This window comes from Pelodiscus sinensis, chromosome 8 (genome assembly GCF_049634645.1).
Source record: "Pelodiscus sinensis isolate JC-2024 chromosome 8, ASM4963464v1, whole genome shotgun sequence".
Lineage (NCBI taxonomy): Eukaryota > Metazoa > Chordata > Testudines > Trionychidae > Pelodiscus > Pelodiscus sinensis.
Genome location: NC_134718.1, coordinates 66,791,319 through 66,810,041, shown reverse-complemented (window position 1 = coordinate 66,810,041; position 18,723 = coordinate 66,791,319). Strand labels below are relative to the sequence as shown.

Genomic DNA, 18,723 nt, shown 5'->3' with positions numbered 1-18,723 from the left:
TGGCTGGGAAACATTTTAAGCTCTGCAGGCAAGCAGGCTAGTTTGGCAGCTGACAAGTAAGTCTCTTGGCCATAGCCTGCTTTTGGTACTCCAGCCCTTTCCTGCCTCCTCCCCCCCACTCAACATACCCAAACCCTCTGTCCTCCTCTTACACCCATACCCCCTCCCAGGTCTGGCACCCAATCTCCTGCCCCAGATCACACTCCCCTCCTATCCTAGGTCACATCCCAAACCCCTGCACTCCAATCTCTTACCCTAAGTCACAACTGCCTGCTTTATCTCAACTCCCTCCCAGACTCCAGTCTCCCTCCTGCACCCCAGTCCCTTACCCCAAGCTCCTTTCTGCACCCAACCTCCATTCCAGACCGTGCATCTCCTCCATTAATATCATGGACGAGTGCAGCCCTCGACTACTTTCCAAAATCAGGGGTGGCCCCGATCAAAAATTATTGCCCACTCCTGATTTAGGATATGTAATTAAATTTACCATTCATCCTGATAAATGTAGTCCACGACCCACAAGTCTGTGTAGCGTAATTCATGACATCAGATATTACCCCAAGCTAGTCCTTAAGGTCTGCGAGAAGGTCCTAGAGGAATGGAGGTGAATAAAATAGTACTGGAGGGTGCATTCCTAAAATAAGCATTCTTTCTGCAATATTGATTCACTTCTGGTCCAAATATTACTTACGCAGTAAATAGAAACTGAAACAATTATCAGCAGTGTTCATTTTAGCTTCACTGAAATAAAAACTATTTTAAAATAGTTTTTAAGTATTTTGGGTCTTTTGTTGCTTCGGTTGAAGTCAGTGAAACTTTACTTTGCAGAGTTTTGTGCCTGATTCTTAGCACCCACGTATCAGGGTAAATCAGGCATAAAGTTTTGCCGGTATAAAGCTAGTATCAATCAGAAGAGAACCCAGGCCTTTCAATTTAAGATTTAAGAAATAAGATTGTAGTTCAAGTTTCCTTATTTTAAGCTATGATTGAGTTATTTAAAAATATTATGATGTGGAAATAGGTTTCCTGTTTAACTTCACACACTGCCTTTTATAAGTCTCAATTAGCAATAGTTTTCCTGGTTTTCCAGCTTGTCAGCAAAATGGTTGTTTCTGTTTTCATGTTTCACAAGCTGTTTGTTCTTTTCAGCCTGAAAGTAATTGTAGGTGGTTGTTTCTCTTATGTAATTTAGTGCAGTGATGATTTAATTGGAATTAGACCTGAATTTTTCAAAATTCAGTACAAACTGCTTACCTCTATAGTGTTTCTAGTTTCGATTAAGCTGAAAAGGTTGACTAAGAAGAATAATCAAGTTCTTATACTCCTCATGTGTCACTCCTGAGCTTATAGCACCATATCAAAAACAGGGATCGCTGGCATGGTCTTTTAATAAACTGAGACTCATTCAGGTATCTGGAAGCTATATTTTATGCTTTTAAAGGATGCTGATGTTGTTTTGAATCTGACTATACTAGATTGTAATCTTGATGTCAGAAATATTTTGTAGCCATAATCTTAAGGATATACATACTTTGTTTTAAAACCATCACTGTGTGTTTCTGACTGTGTATTTTTAGTTCCATGTTAGTTTTATTTGGTAAAACCAGACATTAAAAGTAACCATGTTTTTTGGTGTATTCACAGGTGAGTTGTGTAACCTCATAACTCTGGATGTAGCGCACAATCAGCTTGAACATCTTCCAAAGGAGATTGGAAATTGCACACAGATAACCAACCTTGACTTGCAGCACAATGAGCTCTTAGACCTGCCAGAAACTATAGGTATGTTAAGGTGGAGTTGGGGAGAGAAATTACTGTTTTCTAAATATTCAAGTCACTGAAAAATAAGAATAGAAAATCTAAAAATGAAAAATGTCCTGAAATTTTTCCTATAGAAGAGAGAGGAATTTTTCTATAGGCATTTTCACTGACAAGAACTCAAAGGAATGGATACTTTAAAAATGTAAACTTTCTCAAACCCAGACACTGTTAACCCTAATTACTTTAAAAGATAGTCTACCCTTGAAAATTATGTCAACCCAGCTATATCACTCGAGAGTGATATATGATTGATGGAGTTTAGACCACCTAAGTCTCCTTTTGATATTATTAGGTCAACAAAAGACCTAGCTACCTACTCTCAAGGCTCTCCTGTTGATGTAAGTAGTGTCTGTACTGTAGCTGTTTTGCGATAGCATATTAAGTGGAGAGTTCCCTGAGAAGTGTCGTTCAAACAGGAGGCTGAGAACAAGAAAATTATATGTTCTAAACCTGGCTCTGATGCCACCATTTTCTGTGATCTGGGGCAAGTCACTTATTCTCTACTTTAGGTTTTCATTTATAAAATAGGAACACTGTTTGCTTTTTGTTACATAGTGAAAGGAAGTAGTGAGTAGTTGGTTAATAAAGCTATTTGCAGATGAATTGTGCTATATAAGTGTTAAAAAGTAGTAGTTTAAGGCAGTGATGTTAATAATTGTGTATTTGTGTATACGTGTAACTACTGAAATTTTTAGCAGTTACATGTTTACACGAAGAGAAGTAGCAGCGTCTTTGTAGGAGCCGGCATTTGCAGGGAGCTGGCTTGAAAGGGAGCTGGCTCTATCAGAGACATCAGTGTGGGGGCAAGAGAGCAGGCAGCTCCACAACAGCTTGGTGCTCTTGCCAAGCCATCTTTTAAGCTTGCTCCTCCAAATACCGCTCCCGCCTGCCCCTCTACACTGCTGCCTCTGTGGGAATTGGGGGGAGGGAAGGGAGGCGGCTCCACAGGAGCCTGTACATGCAGGGAGCTGGCTTAAAAGCCAGTTCCCATCATGTACTAGCTCCTGCCCGTCCATCCCCCCCCACACTGCTGCCTCTGATACAGAGGCAGCAAGAGGGGTTCATGTCTAGGGTTGGCAGGTGACCGGTATTGACCCAGACAGTCCGGTATTTTCACCACTTGTCCGGTAAAAAAAAATTCAGAAAATACTGGACACCGAAAATGTCCGGTATTTTTCTGACTTTTTCCTGGCCAGCAGGCGAAAATGCCAGACACCTGGCAATCCTACAACACACTCGGCAACTAGGCCCAGGCCCCTGACACCCCCAGCCCCCCGCCTCTGGACCCTTTGCTTACCTGGGGGAAGAGGGCTCAATGAAGAAAACAAGATGGCCGCTGGCAAAAACCCTAAAGACCTGAAGCAAGGGGAGGCAATGCCTTCCCTGGGTCTTAGTACTCAACCGCTTCCTATCCCTATTCTGACTACATGCACTTAAAGGGGACATGCTGGTTTTTTTTTTTATTTAATTTTATTTATTTAACTCTTGGGGTCCTTTTTTTCTCAACAATGTTGGTCTTCCCCTCTTCCCCCCCCCCCCCCCCGAACAGAATTTTTTCCTTGGTGTTTTTTTTTGGGGGGGGGGGGGGTTCAGTATTTTTGGTTAAACCATCTGGCAACCTTATTCATGTCACCAGCAAGATGAACCGATAAGCCCAGGCTTATCAGTTAATTGCATAGACGAATACCCATTAACATCCCTAATTTAAGGTAGGGATGTGAAGGTTTAACCAGTTAATCGGTGTGGTCTGGAGCAGTCCAGCCGGTGCAGCCCCTGTCTGCAGCAGAATGGAAGATGGCATAACAGTCCAGAAACAGACGAGGGCGGCACCACACAGATCCCTTTCCCTTTAATCAGTTAACCAGTTAGCCCATTCAAGTACTAATTTATTCTTTGTTTTTTAGAAAATAGAATAGTTTGTTGGTGTTGGAAATGAGAAGTAAGAATATTAAAATAACGTGTTTTTTCCCTAGTTGGCTTCAAATTTTCATACAAATCTAAAGAATTTTCTTCTTAGATTACATTTCAGTTTTACAGATGATGAAATAAAACAAATTGTTTATTTTAAAAACAAAGCCCATCATGGTCGTAAACTTTCAGCCTTCTTGAGGGGACAAATAAAAGCTGTGCCACTTAAACAACTTCTAATATTACATAAGAAAATAAGAATGGCCGCACTGGGTCAGACCAAAGGTCCATCTAGTCCAGTAGCCTGTCTGCCGACAGTGGCCAGCACCAGGTGCCCCAGAGAGGGTGGACCGAAGACAAGGATCAAGCGATTTGTCTCCTGCCATCCTTCTCCAGCCTCTGACAAACAGAGGCCAGGGACACCATTTTTATCCCTTGGCTAATAGCCTTTTATGGACCTAACCTCCATGAAATTATCTAGCTTCTCTTTAAACTCTGTTATAGTCCTAGCCTTTACAGCCTACTCTGGCAAGAAGTTCCAGAGGTTGACTACATGCTGTGTGAAGAAGAACTTTCTTTTATTAGTTTTAAACCTGCTACCCATTAATTTCATTTGGTATCCTCTAGTTCTTCTATTATGGGAACTAATAAATAACTTTTCTTTATTCACCCTCTCCACATCACTCATGATTTTATATACCTCTATCATATCCTCCCTCAGTCTCCTCTTTTCTAAACTGAAAAGTCGCAGTCATTTTAACCTCTCCTCATATGGGTCCCATTCCAAACCCCTAATCATTTTAGTTGCCCTTTTCTGAACCCTTTCCAAGGCCAAAATATCTTTTTTGAGGTGAGGAGACCACATCTGTACACAGTATTCAAGATGTGGGCGTACCATAGTTTTATACAGGAGCAGTAAGATATTCTGGGTCTTATTTTCTATCCCTTTCGTATTAATTCCTAACATTCTTTTTGCCTTTTTGACCGCCGCTGCACACTGTGTGGAAGTTTTCAGAGAACTATCCACGATAACTCCAAGATCTTTCCTGATTTGTCATAGCCAAATTAGCCCCCATCATATACTGTATGTATAGTTGGGGTTATTTTTCCCGATGTGCATTATTTTATACTTATCCACATTAAATTTCATTTGCTATTTTGTTGCCTAATCACTCAGTTTGGTGAGATCTTTTTGGAGTCCCTCACAGTCTGCTTCTGTCTTGACTATCCTAAACAATTTGGTATCATCCGCAAACTTTACCACCTGACTGCTTACCCCTTTCTCCAGATAATTTATGAATAAATTGAACAGGATTAGTCCCAGGACCATTAATAGAACATTTCAGTATTATTTCTATGTGGATAATGAGGAAATAAATGGATGAAGGGATGAAGAATGGAGAATCATTTAGACCTTTTTAGCAGCAAATTATTGACCATGAAAATATTGGGCCTTTTTACCCGTAGATCTTTACCTGAATTGAGTTTACGTGGATGAAATACCCACTGTTAAGACATTTCTCCAACCGGAATTTGCTTTCGGTCACACAATTTGTAAGCATAGCTCTAAATTTAACTCTCATCGAAATTGACATTGTCATTACCAATACAGAGTTGTCCTAACTTCAATTTCCAGCTGAAATGCTGTCTTTGTTTAAGTCAACCAGTTTTTGTAAATTGTTAATGTACATTAGGGAAGGAATTAGGATTTTGGAAAGATCAAGCCTCAAGTCTTCCGAATGATTAAAGGTTAGAGTAGAAAAAGGTGCTGCCAACAATGATTTGGTATTGGAGAAAATGTATAGAAGGTCAATAAAAATGATTTAGGGCCTGCAATGATAGATTATCTCAAATATTTAAAATAGCAAATACAAGTTATTCAAATGCCTAAATGCTTTGAAGGATCAGGGCCTCAGACAGGAAAAGTTCCTGACAGTGCTTTTATGCTGTATTTCAGAGATTTCATGGGATAGATCAGCATTTTTCACATTGGGGGTCCAGACTTAAAAAGGGGATGACAAAGGTAACAGGGTTTTAGGGTAATGGGGTGGTCACAGTGTTGTCACCCTTATTTCCGCACTGACTTCAGAGCTGAGTGGCTTGAGAGCAGCGCTGTGGCTGGGCACCCAGCTATGAAGGCAGAGCCCCACCAACAGTAGTGCAGACGTAAGAGTGGCAATGGCATGCCATGCCATCCTTCCTTCTATGCTAATGCTTTCATAGCTGGGCAGATAGAAAGTGGTGGTTGCTGAGAATCCAGCTCTTCTGGCAGCAGCACAGAAATAAAGGTGGCAGTACTATACCATGCCATCCATACTTCTGCACTGCTTCTTGTGATGGGCTTCCAACCAGCAGCCACCATTCTCCAGCTGCCCAGCTCTGAAGGCTGTGTGCCATAGCCAACAGCACCGCAGAAGTAAAGATAGCAATACCACAACCTTTCTTATAATAAGTTTGTGACTTCCCAAGCATTCCTTTTTGAGCCAATACTCCTACAATTGTAACACTGTGAAATTTCAGATGTAAATAGCTGAAGTCATAAAATATATTATTTTAAAAAAATCTTATGATTGTGAAATTGACCAAAATGGACCATGAATTTGGTAGTACACTACTCCTTGCCTAGGATACGTGAAGCTAAACTAGACAAAGCACTTGAAAATATACTGTATGAATAATTCTGCATTGTCAGAGGATGGTTGAGATGACGAGACCCTGTCTGTGTGAGAAAGGTGCACTATTTTAACTTAAAATCGTTTTTAAAAAATAGCGCAAATTCCTGTAAAACACTCTTGTTTCAGCTTCTTACATTGATTTGTAATTGATTTAAGATGAGCCAAAATAAATGTACATCGGGGTGGGCAACCTTTTTTTGTGTCAAGGGCCACAGGCTCACAGAAAAATCAGCAGGGCGGGCGGCAGTGTGGGCTGGAAAGCCAGCACAAGCTACCCATTGTTGGGGAGTGGGAGGGGAGAAGGGAGAGGAGCCCTGGGGGCTGGATCCAGGCAAGTTGGGGATTATATCTTGCTCCTGGGACTTGGGTTCTGCACCTCTTGTGTACATGAAGCCTTTTGAAATAATTTAACTAAATTGCTTTAAAATCACATCCTAAGTTTAAACTGGTCCAACTGTCTTGTGTAGATGAGCACTTAATATGCCCTAACTTCCAGTTTCTATGAATTCCTAGCATTGTTCCTGTAGACCTGAACTTTTGTAGTAGAAATACACAGTTTCTGCTGCTAACTTGATGTGACCTTGGGACAGTCACATAAGTGTTCAGTGCTTAACTTCCCCCTTTGTGTTTAAAAAAAGAAAAAAAAAGTTGCCTATGTAAAACTCTTTAAGATAATGAAACATGTTCTGTAAGCATAAATATTGTTTCTGTAAGTAAGGTTATCGCTTTACTAACAATGTTAGTGGAGTTTCTCAAAGCTATTTTATATACTTTTTCTGTTTTGGTGGACTTTTTTGTGCAAGGAGGCTCTCTGTCTTTATTTATTTTTTAAAAATATGTGAATGTTTCAGGTAGAATCGTTTTTCTTCCAAGTAGCTATACTTTTGTTCCTTATGTAAGTGGCCAGTAAACAGTTGCTGTTTGGTTTTATCATATTTTCTGTATGTGTGCCTAATAGGTAATCTTTATGTTGTTGCTGTCTTTTTGCACTTTCTACCGATAAATTCTCTTGTAATTGACATATAAAATGTCTCAAAGATTTATATACAAAATGTAGAAATAACCGACACACATCAATTCCAGAAAATAATCTTGGATGTCTTATAGTTCCTTATTTCACATCACCCTAGTAGAAACTTTTCCATTATGTACTTCTAATTTATTTGCGCTTCTCTAGCCTCAAGCATGTAGTTCATATTTTTAAACATTTTTACTTTATTTTTATTTATTTATTTTTGCTTTTGTCAGTATAAAGAGTTGGAAAAGTTGCTGGGTGGAGCTATATTTAAGGTGACTGTTTTTCTGCCTTACCAGCCTAATGGAAACTATTTGTAAGGGTCAGTAGTTGCTTGCCACATAAATGTCTCCACTTAAATGGGCTAATTCCTGTGTGTTATAGGTGAACGGCTTCTCTTGCCAGGATAGCTATTCTATATCATTAGTATTAATTTCTGTACAAAATATCAATCTGCTATATTGAGAGATCTGTTAAAAGGCAATCATTACATTTCTCTAAGCAAAGTGTAAAAGTTAGAATAGGCTGTATGGGAGGACCATGCTTACAGAAGATAGCCTTAAGGGGACATGAAAAAGTGGCAACTTTTTGATTAGGCATGTTAAAAATCACAGAATAGGGTAACTATGTAACCACTGAAAATCTCAGCAGTTACACGGTTACACACACTGCCAGCTTTGTAGTATAAAGCTAAGCAGAGCCTACAGCAAAGGCTCCCTGGGGGTGGGGCTGCCAGCTCCTTGACTCAGTGAAGCCTCCTCCCCAGGGGTCAGAGTGTAACTGACACCGTTAACCGATAACAACCCGCTTATGGGTTAAACAGTTGTGTACACATCAGTATCCCTATGTTAAATAATTAGTTTATAAGTTAATAAGAATGGAAAATTATTGACAATGGAGCTCAAGTAGCTTGAGACTCTTCTAGGCATGCTATTTACTGAAAAAGTGATAGTAATCTTCAGTATGTTGCTGTCAAAGAATCAACTCCTCACCTGGCCAAAAATAGCTTTTCTGTAAATTTTTTTGATAGTTTAATTTTCCAGTGGCATATTTTTGGCTTTTAAAGGTATTTTTGTAGCCTCTTAAAATTACTTATGTTCTTTCTCTAAATATATAGCCATACCTGCATGGTGTTCTCTACAGAACATCAGTGCTTTGCAGCTCAATAGTCTGCTAAGTCAGATGCTGACTAATGAAAGATAACATCGCCCAATGCTGTTTTTTATTTTAGTCTGATTGTTTTTGCACAAATGAAAAAAAATCTGATTACTATCCGCCATTATCAGAAAGTCATAAATATTTCTGATAGAATGAATCTGTCATTCAGTATGCATTATTTGGCACTATATAAAATAAAGTTTAGTATCAGTCTGCTAAATACTAGAGGTGGTGTTTAGTGGAAGATGAAACTCCACTGATTGATAATGATCAACCTACATTTTTTGCACATAGTACAAAAAGAGTCAGTCTTAGCAAATTCAGCAACACTGGTTTTATTTCTTAGTCATAGTGGTTTTGGTACATTACGGCAAGTTGTGGCTTCATTTTAGGTTATACCTTGTTTTGTGGTTAGAATAATTTAGTAAAAGAGTATTTAGCATGAAGACAGAGACATGGTGAATCACCTACAGCCTTTGAATCTGAAGTCTGGCGCTTGTTTTATTTCATTCTTGTGTTTTTTCTTAGCTGGGGAATTTTCTTTCCAGTTTTTTCTCTTTTTCTTAGTCCCTCCTCCTTTTTTTCCTTACTTTGACATTTACTTGGTGATTCAGTGTGCTGATATTTCTTGCAACATCCACACATTGCCAGCATGTTTGATGTCTGAGCGCTACTGCAAGGAAAGGCTCAACTAGCTAACCAAGCAGAAAATGCTTCTTACTCAAAAAACTCAAAAAAACACCAAGCAAGTAAACTTTGACAAATCTTAGATTAATTCTAAACTAGATTTTATGATTAGCAGCCCCTCTTTGGTTAGGATTTTTGTTTGGTTGGTTGGGGATTTTTTTTGTTTTTTTTTTTTTTGCACTGACTTCAACAGTGCTTAGACAACAAACATGCTGGCAGTTTGCAGGTTTTTTTTTTTGCACTGACTTCAACAGTGCTTAGACAACAAACATGCATCTGACGAAGTGGGTCTTTGCCCACGAAAGCTTATGCTCCTACCCTTCAGTTAGTCTATAAGGTGCCACAGGACTCCTCGTCGCTTTTGCAGATTCAGACTAACACGGCTACCCCTCTGATGCTGGCAGTGTGTGGATATTGCAAGAAACAACCAACACACTCAACCATCAGTTAAGTGTCAGAGTGAGGGGGGAAGAAGTAGGGATTAAGAAAATTCCCCAGCTAAGAAAAAACACAAGTATGAAATAAAACAAGTGCCAGACTTCAGATTTGAAGGCCTTAGGTGATTCACTGTGTCTCTTTCTCCATGCTAAAACTCTCCCACTGAAAGCTTTCTGGGTGAGCTCTAAGATTTCTTTAAACAAAAAAATCATGTTTCTTCATAAATTAATAGTACTGTACTGAAATGATGATGAGTTGATAGCAAAAGGGCATCACTGTAATGGAGGGTGAGGGGAATGGTAAGGAATGAACTATGCAACATGCACGATTTAAAAAGGCAGCAAAGCCAATTTAGTCACTGTGTATAAATGTATAGTTTTTGTTTCATGTAATACTGTACTTTCTTTTAAGTGTACTTTTGTACTATAACAAGTGGCAATTTGGATATTAGTTATCAGGAAGTGACCTAATGTCTTGTTCTACAGATATTGGCTTAATGCATTCATATCAGTATATTTGTTGATTGAAAACAGTAAATTACTTTACACGTAGATCACTTCCTGTAAGAAAAATGTGCTTTGTGCAGCAGCTTAGCGTTTTTCAAGAAACATAAAGCAAAAGAATGAGACAATCTAGAGTCAAAATTAAAGTAGAATGATACAATGTTTTTTTTTTAAATTAGTCAGTGTTTCTTCTGAAGAAATATTTGGGAGATAAAAACAGGTTTTCTACTTCTAGTTATGAAGTGTCTCATTCCAACTGCAATAAAGCTAATGTTAACTTGGGGAAACATCCAAAAGAAATATAAAATGAAGTAAAGAACAATTTATTTGATCTTTGAGAGAGAGCAAAATAAAGAATTGTTCACTAAATATCACATTACAATTATAATTTCTGTTCAGCAGTCTTAAGGCTTTTCATGCCCTAAATGTAACTTTAATAGTTCTCATTTTTAAAAAAAGGTTTAAAAAGTTCACATTAATTCAGGTAAGAAATCATTTAAAGTCTTTTTCTACATCGGCCAGTTTCCCCCCCTATTTTTATCATTCTACAGTTATACATGTTCATCTGAAATGTATTTAGCTTTATCATAGTCAGATGGCTTATATTTATCACTATTTAGAGCAACAGACATTTTAATAGAAAAAGGATACTGAGTTGTAAGTGAAGTATAGTGAGAGCTCCAAAATGATTCTTTAAGAATGTCAAAAAGTACATTAATTGCTGGAGACATTTCACATTTTCTGACACTGACATTTTTGAAGGATGGTCCAGGAGTTAAAAAGAGAGAAATGTTCTGCAATTAGACTCCATGTCCTACTCCATTGCATTTGAACTTAAGTGCTAAAATGGCAGCTCACATGGAACTGAATATTTTGGGAAGAAGCATTATCATGCTAGACAGTTAAAATTCTGCTGAATGCTACTTCAGGTTATTAAAGATTTAACCTTAGATTTTATCTTGAAGACTCATTGCTGCACCTTCATTAAATAGGAGGGATGATGAGTACCAGGTAAAGATACAGAGAAACAAAATTAAATTACCTCCCTGTAGGATATGAAATAGTTTAATAACTTTTAATGATTAGTAATGTATTTGAAATTCTAAGAGGAAGAAGTTCTAGATTGTGTTTTACAGTTCACTGCAGAACTTTGTAACATATATTCTAAAACATGTTGTTATTGATAATAGATTCACAACTTTAAAATGGAAAAAATCAAACTTCCCATATTTTATCTTAAAGGAATTCCCCTTTGCAAACAAGGTAAATACAGTGAATACTTACTATACTTTTGTGTAAATTAGATTGACTTCTGGTGTCTTAATTGTGGCTTACTAACTCTGGGTTTCATTTGCTTTTTTTGTATATGTTTTTAATGTTCTTTATTTCCCATATTATCTGCATTGGTCACTCTCATCCTATTAGGTTAGGGGAGAGATTTATTTATTTATTTATTTATTTATTTATTTAAGTCAGTGGTAGGTACCGTCAAATGATATTTATGGTTATAGGACTCTAAGTTGCAACTCAGCATTTTTGTAAAGTATTTTTGTACAGTATGAACGATATACCTCTTCTAGTCAGAATATTTCAAAATTTAAGAAACAGGGTCTAGCAGTTTCAACACAGAACTAGGAACTCCTGAATTTACTTCTAGCTCTGCTACTGACTAGGGACTGAGCAAAGTCTGTCTTTACTGCAGCTTCATCATACTTCCCTCCTCCCCTAACTTCAGTTATTCTAAGCCCTTTCAGAGACTCTTCTACAGAAGTGTAAAGCATCACAAAATGGGTAATGATTTCTCAGCACTATGTAACTATGCATTATAGATTAGTTTGCTATCGAGCTGGAATTTTTCTAATACAATGGAAGCACCAGACCAACATAAAAAAAAGGTTCACTGGAACAAGTTCCTCTCATATAATTAAAATAGAGGCTTGAATGCTTATAAAACCCGTGCATTAAAAATTCTTTCCATTATAGTTCTCTTCTCTTTTAAGATGTATTGGTTGTCAAAAGATTTAAAGCCCTTAGCTAGTTTACAATAGATAACTGGAACTATACATCATAGAGAATATTGAGAACCATTAAACAAAATGGTTGAAGGGGCACATTTCAAGTTCTGAAACTTTTAACAAATATTTTGCCCCAAATGTTGATATCACATTCTAAATAGTCATGTTTTAGAATGTGTATTTTCATTATGCATTTTTACATTATCCCTTATAGATCGTTTTCTATTGAGTGTTTATTGCTATTGCACATATGAAAGCGCAACTGAGGCCATCTTCATTATAAGGAACTATAAGCACAGATTCAGTAAAACTGCATGGCATTTTTCATATGACAAAAATGTGGTAAGCTTAATATGGCATCTAGACGTAATTCAAGGGACAAAATATAAGGTTGCAATATAGAAGAAAACACAAGTTCAAGACTATGTAAGACGCTACAGTTGATTACAAGATCAAAAGCAGATACCATGTAGTTTTTAAATTCTTTTTTATATAAATTAAATGGCCACCTCTTTGTGAAGCATGTAGTACTTGGTTTTGTAGCCACCGTAATCAAGTGATTAGGAATTTTGTGTTTCAGCTGCTGCAAAAGTAGTAGCCATTGACAGGTATGTCATCCTGAAAAGAAGAGGAGCCTATTAAGAATATAATGTTCTAGTAGTGACCAAATTTGCATTTAGTAAAACAGAACTGAAATAAATGGTACAAAGATGATTATTTAAAATCTAATTTTCCCCCAAAGTAATCTGAATCTTTCGTGATGAAAGTTAAGCAAAAATACTTTTGCAGAAGTTTTGTTAGTCGGCATCTTGCATTTGAAGAAAAACATGCTGAGACTTAATTAACATGGCTTGCACCTAGTGTTTAAAAAAATTAATCACAACATTGTGAAAGTGTAAATCTTTTTAGAAAATATCTGTCATGGAGAAGAGTTGGAGTTGTCTTGTTTATTGATAGCTTCCTGCTTTTCCTGTCTAATACTTCTCTTCATTTTGATGCTAAACTGACATTCTCATAAATATCTAATCTCACTCACCTTTGAGTCATTCTTCCTGCATGTCTGTAGTACTGTGTCCAATTCTGCACCCTCCAAATACAGAAAGGATATAGACACATTGGAGAGGATCCAGCAGAGGGCAACCAAAATGATTAGGGGGCTGGAACACAAGACCTACAAGGAGAGGCTGAGGGATTTGGGCTTATTTAGTCAGCAGAAGAGTGAGTGTGTGTGTGTGGGGCCGGGGTGGAGTGGGGAGGGGGGGAAGGGGGTCGGGATTTGATAGCAGCCTTGAGCTACCTGAAGGGGTTCCAAAGAGGATGGAGAGAGGCTGTTCAAGGAGCAATAGTCTCAAGATACAATGGGGGAGGTCTAGGTTTGATATTGGGAAAAACTATTTCCCTATGAGGTGGTGAAGTACTGGAATGGGTTCCCTGGGGAAGTGGTGGAATCTCCACCCTTAGAGGTTTTTAAGTCCTGGCTTGATAAAGCCCTGACTAGGGTGATTTAGTTGGGGTTGGTCCTGCTTTGGCCAGGGGGTTGGACTCGATGACCTCCTGTGATCTCTTCCAGCCCTATGATTCTGTGTAGGGTTATGCCTAGGAGAATTGTTGAGATGTTGTTTTAGTTACAAATATACAACTTAATATGAACCTAAACAATCTATAGATGCTGTCTGTTTATATACTCATGCTAAATAACTCAAGTGGACATATTCTGTTTTGGATTTGTTGCTTTAGTGGTCACGTCAGATGTCAGTCTGTCTGCAGTCTTATTCCTCATTTTTGAACGTAGAAGGGATATAACCCCACATACCCCCAGAATAAGTCAGACACTAACTGAGGGGAATTAGAAAGAAACTTCTCTTGTGACAAATTGCTCCATAATTGAGATTTCTTGAACCTTTTTCTGGACCCTGGGGTACTTGTTACTGCTAGAGAAAGGATACTGAACTAGGAAGATCACTAGTCTGATCCAATAGTGCATTTTCTGTGGACCATAAAATCACGGCTTGATGAAGGGTTTTTAGCACCCTAGGCAAACTGACTTTGATGCCCTCTGTCCCATTCAAAATAGAGAAAAATGAGGAGACTAGAATGAAATTTTACCTTAATTTACTTGGCACTAAAAATGAACAATGTAAAATAAAAAATAAATATTTTTATTTTTTCTACTTGTCATTTAATCCTAAAACAGTTGTTACACTGTATAGGCTAAAACCACCCAGTAGTTCACACTTTAAAGTTTCAAATAAATTATCAAAATAAAGAATAATGGTAGGAAAACAGAATACTATTTATGTTAAACTAAGAAATAAATGAACGAAAATGATTACTAAGAATGATTAAATGTGGAGTAAATAATGCATAGAAATAGACAAACTATGAATTTGCAGTGGCAGCGACAATAGCACATGTAGCTCTATCTATTGAAACCTTTTCTGGTGAGCTACTACGCATGCAATCACATCATAGTAGCATAAGTCTGGTAATTTTTTTATCATTTCAACATTCACTTAAAACTATTTAAAAATGAAACAGAAAACCATAATTTCTATTATCGAACATGATTGCAATTAGAACAGAAAGAAACATGTATGTGAAGTGGTATTTGTTAACATGGCAGTCAGGTGTTTGAAAATCAGGGCTTTACTATTACTTCAGTTGACAGTAAATACACAATCTGAATCTTATAAGTACTTGTATTTCTCCTTTTACAATCTTGTTAAAAACCTCCTTCCAAATTATTCATGGCTTGTAACATGGCAGAACAGTTGTTGCAGGTCGCTGACCAGCATTCGCTAAGTGGTGAGCAACACTGATACAACTGTCTGATTCCCCAACACTGATAGTGACTGAACTGCCAGATCCCGCCCCGAGGCGGTAACCCAGGCGGTGCTCTTTTGAAGCTATGCCGTGACATGTTTCAGTTGTATTTACTAGAGATGTTCAAATACAATTATCTGGCTAATCGTATAGTTGATACAATTTGTATTGCCTGTATGATTAGTCAGAAAGCGCCTCCTCTGGAGCTACCCCTGCTGGGGCTCTGTAGAGCCAACTCAAGCCGGGACTGAGCGGTCGTGGATAGTGCCAGCTCCAGAGTCAACCCTGCTGCGGCTCTGCATTTTAAATATAATAAGAGCCGCTGGGCTCTTGCTACATTTAAGATTCAAAGATGCAGCGATCAGCATGAGCTTGTGCTGAGTCCAGCAGCCCCAGTTTGTGGCAGACAGCCCTGTCCAATGTGAACAGGTGCTGGTGCCAGAGCAGCCCCTGTTCACAGTGGCCAGGGGCTGCTCAGGCACCAGCCCCTGTCTGTGGCCAGCCCTGGCTTCTGTGAACAGGGGCTGTTGCTGGAGCAACCCCTTTGTGGCGGCAACAGCCCCTTCGCAGCTTCACAGCAGTGTCCCCTATTTGCCTGCCCCCCCCCCCCCCCACACTGCCTCTGAATTAATTTTTTTAAATGGAAAAGAAAGGGAGGAAGATAGTAACAAAAAAATGATGATTAAGGTGTGTTATTTACCTGCATGGATTAAAAAAAATACCTTTAGTAGACCAGTGCAAATGCTATGAGAACCACTTAAGGTTTGACACTTACTGCTCCTGGATTAGCAACCAAATTGTCATGTTCAGGATATTGTGAACTGCAAGGTGAGCATTAGGGTGTGATGCATTGCAGCTGCTAATAAGCGCCTTTCATTAGGAGGAGAGAGATTAAATGGAAAGGGGTAGAAAGAAAGATGAGGTTTGGAGATGACATGACAGGTGGTATTTATACTTTTTATAATTTAAAGATGATTTTCTAATGTGCCTTATTTTCTGGAAAATACTTTTTAATTCAACCCTCTGACAGCAACCGCTTTGAGGTTCCATTTTTCCCAAATTGCTCGTGTGAAGAGAGATAGTACACCTTCGATGTACAATTTTTATTGTTGGCATAGCCTAATTTGTATTGCTAAGCAATAGTCAGCAATGGCTATCCTTTGCTAGTTCATACTGCATTCTCCTCCAAGAGTGCTGATGTCATAATTTAGGATTCAAAATCTGTCTCCAAAAGCATGTCAGCGAGTATAGAACAAGTGATAGCTTTTTACATTTTGTGTGATATTTGCCTGTTGTTCATTTGTAGGCTTTAGACTGTTAAATGTTGTTTCATTTCTGAGAAGAACTGTTAGAATACTTATCCTGAGAATGTTTCACCTTGAAAATCTTATTGTGTTATGATAGGGTCACAATGAAATGAGATGTTTCTTAATATAAATGAGATTAGGACATACTAACTTTACATGTAAACTATTTTAGTAATGAATAGAGTAAATATGTAGATGGAGGAATTTTAAGACTAGAGTAGATCATTATATTTATTTAGTTTTACCTGCATAAAACCAGGTTATAGAATTTTACCCAGTAAAGTCTTCAGCTTGTGCCTAGAAGATCTATATTGGTAGCATAGGTTATTTAAAAAAAATAAATTGGGGATTTTTGTTAATGAAAACCTTTAATCCACTTCTATATCTGCAGAAGAATGGGTCACTTGCTTAGAAATACTTTTTAAAAACAGAGGAAGGTGGCTATAATTATAAACATATGCTCCCAGCTCAGCAACTGTTCCTTTCATTTCCCTAATTTTTACTTTGTTTTCATCAGCAACAAGTTTTGCCCATATTCTTGGGCAAAATGCCACAGATAACCATTGCAGATGTATCTTCTGATTCTTTGGGACTCAAGCCCAATATGGACGGGGCAGATACTTCTACTATACAGTACTAAGTATCTCCTGCCTTATTAAGAGTCTCATGAGAAATCTCTATAGAAATTATGCTGAATCACAGGTTACACATGGGAAAGATCTATCAGATCATTCAGTTTCTGTCCTTGACGGGACAGGGAGAAGTCCTTTATAATATACTTTGATCTGTCTGGTTTCAGAAGTTCAAGGCAATGAGTCTTTCTCCTTGTTCCTTGGGGAAATTATTCCCCAGCTAACAGATCTCACTGTCAGGATATTTTCCTGATATTCAATCTTCGTTTTCCTTAACTTCATCTTATTACATCTGTAATAGTTTGTAATAATAATGTAGTAAAAACAATACAACAACACTGTTCATAGTAAAAAGAGTCTAACTTAAGTTATTTTTGGGAAAAACTGAAGAAGTACAGGGGAAAGCTGGGCTTCCTGATGAAAAGATCAGAATGGAGGAATATCTAAAAATTTGAATTATTGTTCATTGTGTCTCTCAGTTGTGAAACTTATAGAAAAACATATGCATATTATGCTTCTATTGCGTATTTTATCTAAGGACCTGAAAATACTTTAGCATCAGCTAATACCTTCAGTGTCCTTGTGAAGGGGTGATCATTTCATTTTACAGATGGGAAATTTGAGACGCAGAGAGGTTAGGTTTCTTGACTATGCACTTACAGTAGAAGAATCAAATAGAACAAGGTTCCTCACTGTGTTCTGTGCCCTAATCACTAAGTGACATATATTAATATCACTTTATTTTGCATTTGTAGGAAATTTGTCCAGTCTAAGTCGTCTTGGCCTAAGGTACAATAGACTGTCGGCAATCCCCAAGTCTTTAGCCAAATGTAGTGAACTTGATGAACTGAATTTGGAGAACAACAACATTTCCACTTTACCAGAGGTGAGAGGCACAAGTTGCTCACTTTGGGGGAAATATTGTAATAGGTTGTGGTTTTTTTTTAGTTTTGTGATTTACACCAGAATATTGCAGATTGATCTTCTGTCAAAAGCTTTAAGGAATGAGCCTCATTTTAACCTGTGGGGAGGGTGTGTGGGGCAAAAGGGGGTATAACATTGATGGTCTATAAATCCATCCAGGTTGCCAAAGTGACGTGCATATCTAACCAGTTGGACAGTAATTCAAAGGACAAATTATAAGGCAACAAGATAGATACTCATTGTATCAATTTTCTAAATGCTCTTATGACACAATTAAACAAGGAAGCTGGATGTTAAAGCCCTGAACAGATACAAAATTTGTTTCTGCATCCACATCTGAGCTGCAAAACTGAGCTGTGGATGTGGATGCGCACTGATAGAAATTGAATATCCACAGATTTGCAGGGTTCTAGGTACAAAATTTGTACCTGTAGAAATGAGCCACTGATATCTGCCGGTTTGCAGTTGCTGAGGGGGAAAGGAAATAGAAAACTAAGAATTAGAGGGATCTTTCTGCCCTCTTCTCAACTGAAACAGGATTGCTTTGTTTTGATAAACAAGCAGTCAGAAAGTCCCCAGAAAGTACAATATTTGTTGTAGCTGCTTAAACATTTCCAGCATGATGTAATGTAGGAGATTGAAATTTACAGTATTGCGCTACCAATGTAGTACATCTCTCAGTTGGGTGGTGCACCACCCACTAGCTGTGGAATCCTGTGGTGGTTAGGACTATGCAGCTCTCTTGCACCCTGCCTTTGTTACTGCACTTGCTAGTCCTATGCTAATCGCTGTTGCATCACCAGAGTGACAGGATATT

The 18,723-nt window shown here is 38.0% G+C and overlaps 1 protein-coding gene across 3 annotated transcripts in view; it reads left to right on the top strand.

The window, feature by feature from the left end:
- SHOC2 (SHOC2 leucine rich repeat scaffold protein) overlaps positions 1-18,723 on the top strand; it is a 104,123-nt gene that overhangs the window by 60,604 nt on the left and 24,796 nt on the right. For all 3 annotated transcript variants that reach the window (XM_075935478.1, XM_075935479.1, XM_006135001.2), the window contains exons 3-4: positions 1,645-1,782; positions 17,738-17,868. In XM_075935478.1, the coding sequence (XP_075791593.1) occupies positions 1,645-1,782; positions 17,738-17,868 (269 nt within the window). The remainder of the gene's footprint in view (positions 1-1,644; positions 1,783-17,737; positions 17,869-18,723) is intronic.